Source organism: Dipteris shenzhenensis, chromosome 11 (genome assembly GCF_047967505.1).
Source record: "Dipteris shenzhenensis isolate YYH24624 ecotype China chromosome 11, Dip_SZ_1.0, whole genome shotgun sequence".
Lineage (NCBI taxonomy): Eukaryota > Viridiplantae > Streptophyta > Polypodiopsida > Gleicheniales > Dipteridaceae > Dipteris > Dipteris shenzhenensis.
In genome coordinates this window covers 5,193,138-5,200,038 of record NC_141606.1, presented here as the reverse complement: position 1 = coordinate 5,200,038, position 6,901 = coordinate 5,193,138, and the positions used below count along the sequence as shown (strand labels likewise).

The 6,901-nt window shown below is 47.3% G+C and overlaps 1 protein-coding gene across 1 annotated transcript; it reads left to right on the top strand.

The window, feature by feature from the left end:
* The first annotated feature begins 1,997 nt into the window (after positions 1-1,997).
* On the top strand, positions 1,998-4,194 carry LOC147896526 (uncharacterized). Its single transcript, XM_087381777.1, has 3 exons — positions 1,998-3,344; positions 3,470-3,641; positions 3,717-4,194. Exons 1-3 carry the CDS (start codon positions 2,382-2,384, stop codon positions 3,884-3,886), a joined length of 1,305 nt encoding a protein of 434 aa, XP_087237903.1. The 5' UTR covers positions 1,998-2,381; the 3' UTR covers positions 3,887-4,194.
* The last annotated feature ends 2,707 nt before the right edge of the window (positions 4,195-6,901 follow it).

Here is a 6,901-nt window from a genome sequence, read left to right as displayed (position 1 = left end):
TTCTCTCCCTCCCCCTTCTCTCTCTCTCTCTCTCTCTCTCTCTCTCTCTCTCTCTCTCTCTCTCTCTCTCTCTCTCTCTCTTCCTCACTTTGTCTCTCTTTATCCCCCCCCCCTCTCTCTCTCTCTCTCTCTCTCTCTCTCTCTCTCTCTCTCTCTCCCCCCGTCTCTTTCTCTCCCTCCCTTTCTCTATCTCCCCCCCCCCTCTCTCTCTCTCTTTCTGCTCCCCCCTCATACTTGCACTTTGTTGTGTGTGTGTGTGTGTGTGTGTGTGTGTGTGTGTCTCCCTCCCTCTCCCTCTCTCCTCCCCCCCCCCCCTCTCTCTCTCTCTCTCTCTCTCTCTCTCTCTCCCTCCCCCCTCTCTCTCTCTCTTTCTCCCCCCCGCCCCCCGTCTCTCTCTCTCTCTCTCTCTCTCTCCCCCCCCCTCTCTCTCTCTCTCTCTCCCCCCCCCCTCTCTCTCTCTCTCTCTCTCTCTAAATCTCTCTCTCTTTCTCCCTCCCCCCTCCCCCCCCCCCTCTCTCTCTCTCTCTCTCTCTCTCTCTAAATCTCTCTCTTTCTCCCCCCCCCCCCCCTCTCTCTCTCTCTCTCTCTCTCTCTCTCTTATCTGCAACTCGCACAGGCAGTCTTGGGCGGTAGGCATTGGCGTGATAATTTTGCCATGTCATCGTGCGGCTATCCTCACCTCTCTTCTTCTCCTATCACACCACATGGCATCATCGGTACCCATGCTATCTCTACCTGTATCATCGACACTCTGCCTCTGGTCTACTATAGCAAGCACCTCTGCCTCTAGTCCACTATAGCAACTGCAGTCTGCCATTCTGCGCTGTACTTTTGTGCCATATCTGCACCACGCAGTTTCCCAAGTGTAGTCTGGACTTTGCACTCCCTTCTGCGCATGCCACATCATCGAACCACGCTCTGCCTTCGCGACGTGTCAGTATTCAGCACTACAACTGGCGCGTCACAAATTGAGCATCTCTGACTCGATGATCCGTGCCACACATGTCATCATCTAACTCCGGAACCCGTGCAACTTGTGCCACGTGGTGCGAAGCCTATTCCGATCCATAATCGAATGGTGTGCAACCTCCAAATCCCCTGAAGCTCCCCAAAGGATATATAGAAGAGGACTCCCCTTTGAGGGGCACGTGGCATAGCCTTTGAAGAGTACGTGGATTCTTCAAAATAAGTAAGTATAGATGCTATCATGGCAAGTAGTCTCATTGACATGTATGCTAAATGTGGGAGAATGGTTGAAGCCCAACAATTGTTTAATGTGTCGCCCACAAGGGATATTATACTGTGGATGCATTAATTGTAAGAGCCACCACTGCATTCTAATGCCCTCCCTCAAGATTCATGTGGGATATGCCACCAGGGGAAGAGTAAAGGTGGTCTTCACTTAGCTAGGTAGCATAAATGTATTCCAAAGCTACTGCAATCTTCTAGGATACATGTACAAATACACACACACACACATACCCATCTCATAGACTTTTGAGAGACTTTTAAAATGTTTATGTTATACACTTATGCTCTTTCAAAATTTGTTTATTTAGAAATAAAGACACATACTCACATGCAAACATGCATGCAATGCTATGGAAAATGTTTTCCTCAACTCCAATTCCAATAGTTAACCAAGATCCAATTCATTGAAAAGCATTCAAATATTTTATTCTTTAGAGTAGAAAACAACCTAGAGTTAGCCAAGATCCAATTCATTTAGAGCATTCAAATATTTTATTATTTAGAATCAATGGTTTCTATTATTTATGCAATTCAGTAAAATTCATGAAAAACATGACATTGTGGTCACTCTATCTTTACTCAAGCTTTGGAACTCCGTGATTTAGTACTTTCTTGTGCAACGTGTCTCTACGATTTTAGCACACGCTGCTCATGGTGCAAGTACCCAACCACCCACGGGCCGCGGTAAAGAGGGGACATAACTAAAGAATCAAGATCAAGAAAAGCGGAGCATCGTGTGAGCTTGATGATGAAGCAATGAGGCTTTACTCCATGCAGTGTTGCGAGAACGGATAGTTGTCCTCTAAAGGGCTGCTTGGTAAAGCCCGCACATCTTTTGTCTGTGGCCCGGTACGATAAATCCAGAGACCATGCAGCTTCTCCTCTCCTTTACTGAATACAGATCATCTTTTTGATGGGCTCATTGCTAGAGCTATACGAGTCCAGACAGCGAGAAGCAGGACAAGGAGAAGGAGGAGGTGGTGGTGGTATGAGTCGCCACTTTGCAATTTAAAGGCAAAGCGCCTCCCTCCTGCCTGCGTTATCAAGCGGTAGCAGGAAGGTTTGAATGCCCAGCTTGTTCGTATAGCTAAGGAAATTCACGACCCACAGACGCGAGTTCCGCAGCAAGCATGGGGAGATGGCTTCTGTGCGTCGTGCTCCTCCTTGCATTTGGGCAGGCGGGGAGATGCTTCTTGTATGCTGGAGAAGACGATGATATTGTTGCTGGAGGCGGGCAGGCGCAAGAGTGGGAGTTGCCGTGGGTTGGAGGCGGAGGAGACGTGGAAGGTGGGGTGGAGGCAGCCAAAATACTAGGGCTGTCCAAAGTTCCGGCGCTAATAACGACGGGATTGGACGGAACTTCCTTACGGCAGCAAGCGTCGCCGCCACCGCCCGCCTCACCATCGCCGCCTCCTCCCTCTCCGCCGCCGCCATCGTATCCTCCGCCGCCATCTCCGCGCCCGCCGCCTCCTCCTCCACCTCCCGGGTCTCCTCCTCCTCCATCTCCACCTCCTCCTTCTCCACCCCCCCCTCCTCCTCCTCCATCTCCACCTCCTCCTTCTCCACCCCCCCCTCCTTCTCCACCCCCCCCTCCTCCTCCTCCTCCACCCCCCCCTCCTCCTTCTCCTCCCCCCCCTTCGCCTCCTCCCCCCTCGCTACCGCCACCTTCCCCACCCCCCCCATCGCCACCTCCCCCCCCTTCCCCTCCACCCCCCTCCTCACCACCACCTCCGCCTTCACCTCCTCCCCCCTCGCCACCCCCTCCTCCGCCTCCTCCTTCCCCTCCTCCTCTTTCCCCCCCTCCGCCTTCTCCTCCACCCCCCTCTCCCCCTCCCCCCTCTCCTCCACCGCCTTCTCCTCCCCCACCTTCCAATCCGCCTCCCCCGTCCCCCCCTCCTCCATCTCCACCACCCCCACCTCCATCGCCTTTCCCGCCTCCCCCTCCACCTGCCTCAACAGCAGTCCTATCTGACATTGTACTATCTGCTGGGACTCTTACACCATCTTTCAGCGAATCCACCTTTAACTACAGCGCCTCCGTAGCGTACAGTGTCTCGGAGATTGAAGTTACTGTTTCCTTGCCCGAGGACGAGGTGCGCCTCGATAGACTGAACAGATATCTATTTACACACTAACACGACTCAACATGTAATTAGTATAGCGTGTGAGTCCTTTACCGACGATGCTGACGAGACGAGATTCACCTGTCAATTTTCAGATATCCGCGGGTTACGAAGTTGCCATCAACGACACGAGCGTTGAAAGTGGATCGGCCAGCCCTGCTCTCCAGCTGGGAGAGTATGGGGACAGAGTCGAGATTGTAATTTATGTTTCTGCCGATGGTTATTTATCGTCGACGTATCTGCTATACGTTACTCGGGGTACGCCAGGTATGTGTTGAAGTCCAAATGATCATAGTAATGCTGTCGGCATGTTTGAGCTCGATCGCCCTTATGTTGATGCAGGTAGAGTTGGCCTTGGAGCTGGTTACATCGTGCTGATCGTCTTGGCGGCGGTGGTTGTGCTTGCCTTAATCGCATTTGCGATTTATTGGGCTATGCTTAGAGGAATGATTCCTACACCAGCCTGGTTCCCAAGATCCGGGGACTACCAGGCACTTCCTGCAAAGGCTTAATATCGATTTGTACTTGAAAACTCGTCATCCAGTCCTCTAAGGCAGGACGATGCTTTGTAGCCTATCGTTAGGTGGAATCTGGATGGCGAGCGTTTTGCATGGTGGTTGCTTAGCTAGTGTATGTGCGATCGTATGCGGGAAAAACATGAAGTATCTTTTTTGCATTTTGGGATGTTTCCTTTTTGTCCGTTTGCATATGCTCGGGTGGAGCACTCACAGATCTAGAAGTGCTTGATGAGAACCTTTTGGTATTGTATCCTGTCCTACTTTGTGGACGGACGTTAATATGAAGTGTTGCTTCTATGCCACATCTAATTTCAAAAGTAGACTTAAGGTCTTCATGTGTAAGGCAAGGCAAAGTCCATGGCATGGACCTGGATGATGGTTTGTTGTTATTGGGAGAGCAATACTAAGGTATTTATAATTTAAATTATGTGCTAGCAAAATGTAGGGGGGATCTAGGGCATTTTTCCAAGTATATTGAAATTAAGGATATGTGCATTGGCCTACAATGTGTATCCTAAGGGTTTTTCAAGGTTGGAGAAGCATAAGAACCAAGGGGGCGCCATGCTTTGCAAGGAATTGTTACAAGAAGGTTTCCACAGCTATTCTAGTTCGAAAACAATTATCCTAAGTAAATTTTTCTATGTTACTTTGCAATAAAGTGTCCATTCTTTAAGTAAGTCTTGTGAGCTTCTTGAGTGAGAATTCTTTTAAAACCTCTTATTATATGTTTCAAAAACTAATATCGTATTGCACTTCATTTCAACAATTTCTTGAGCAAGGAATCTTGCCAAGCCTAAAGATAAGTTAAACCTTTTTTTCCAATTGGAGTAGGTTTTTAGTAATGAAAATTGCCATTAATCGTAAAGCATTACCAACACATAGCCTATGTGGAGGAAAATTATTCCCAAGTTGGACTTAGTTTTGTGAGCTATCCATGATCGTACTTACGATCGTTCCCTAGCCAACCTAGGGTTGTATGCTCAAAAAGGGAGAAGAGCATCAAGTGAGAAAGCATGATGTCATGATGCCATTAAACTTGTAATGCACTTGTGATTATATGTTAAATTATATGTTTTTGTTTGAGCAAGGCAAGTATATTGTAATTGTCCTTATGACAATAGGGATAATGTCATCATTAATATCTCATTCATTTGTGCAACACATATAAGCAATGCAATTGTTTTCTTGAGAGTGATTTCCACAAAACCTTGAGAGAACCATCGGAAGGCAAGGGTGTGGGTGTTGAAATGCATCAAATGTACTTTGGAGTATGGCATCACTATGTCGAGGGCAAGACCTTGATCAAATTTTGTGACTCAAAAGACATCGATAGTAGTACATCCATGATGGGATACTATTTTTTGCTTGAATTTAGAGTTATCTAATAGATCAATTAGAAGCAACCTACTATTGCTCTTTCTTCAATTGGTGCTAAGCAAATAGTAGCTTGTTTTGTCTCGTGAGGATGTCTAGTTAAGTACTTTCGAAGACACGGAAGTAGTCCATACACAGCCAACAAAGTTACATTGTGACAACTAGAGTTCAATGAAGATTGCAAAGAATCATGTGTTCCGTGCTTGGAAGCACATTGAGATTCAAGGTCACTACATGTGCAAGCTCATTATAAATGGAGAAGTTGAGCTGGTCTATTATCCAACAATAGAGAATGTTGAGATTTGTTAGAGCAATTTATGACCTACATAACTACTTAGCACCAAACCAAAGAGGTAAGCTCACCTTTGGGTGGACATTGAGAGAGGGTGTTAAAAATCAATGTTGCAATCTCATATAGCTACATGAATCCTAGCTAGCTCCATAAGCCCCAATCTATAAGGGTAAGGCACCGAGTAGCATGCTCAGTGGGTTGGGGGTTTAGATATTGGATAAAGTCCAAGTGTGGGATGATGACAGAGGTACAAGCATTAGCTAAGGTTTAGGTAATGCCTTGGATGGGGATCCCACGGTGGACTAGTGGCCACCTTGGCATTGGGGATCCCAAGGTGGACTAGTGGCTAGGGTTTGGAGGCTCGAGCCCCTGACTTGATGATATGGGTTCTTGAATATTCGATGGTGGTTTACTCGGTAAGGCTAGCCATCAATTTGACCACCAATTGACCACACAACAAATGCTATAAAATGATAGCTTGCGTAGCCTATCAAAATACATTTTCTCTCACCCTTACGATCTCCAACATGCCATTGATGCTTCTTCACTCAAGCAATTTGTAGTAATACAAATTTATTCTCCATATTCTCTCTCTCTCTCTCTCTCTCTCTCTCTCTCTCTCTCTCTACAAAAATCTTGTTGTCTATGTTACATGCATAAGTTGTATTTTCGTTAGGGGAGAAATAAGGTCTCAAAAGGGCCTCCAAGTAGTATTTCCTAATTTCAAAAAATTAGTGAGGAATTTGAGGTGGTATCAATGAGAGTGCTCCCTTTTATGGGGCAATCCCATGGTTGAGGTGGAGGGCGGGCAGTCATGCAAAAAGCCCTTATTGGCTATTTCTCATACACTGGGGACCACCCAAACCATCCCCCCCCCCCACCAACCCTCCTCCCATGTGCATCTGCTCGGCAGATCAACCCCAAGCTCTCATTTGAAATCCCTGTGGGCCCTTTGGGGTGAGATTGTCTTCTTAGGCAACTGCCCTCATGTCTACACTATAAGTCTACCCCCTCTTCTCCTCTATTCTATTTTAGCTCCAATTTTTAAAATTTTAGCTGCACCTCCTCCTACAACTGCTTTGTCCCCTCCCCCGGGATACCCGTCCTCCTTTGGTCTACTATACGTTGGGCCCCTTTTCCTCTCCTCTATTTGTTTGCTCTGGTCCAATTGTTTCTCCCTCCATCTTTTGGTTTCAGGGCTATATCACCCTAGCCCCCAATGAGGAGCTTACTCTAATCTAGCTCAAACAAAGAAACTATGAACCCTACCAACCTCACCAAAGTAAAGGAAGCATGCAAGGCAAGCAAATGGGTGTTTACCAAGATGGGAAAGGATTTAATAG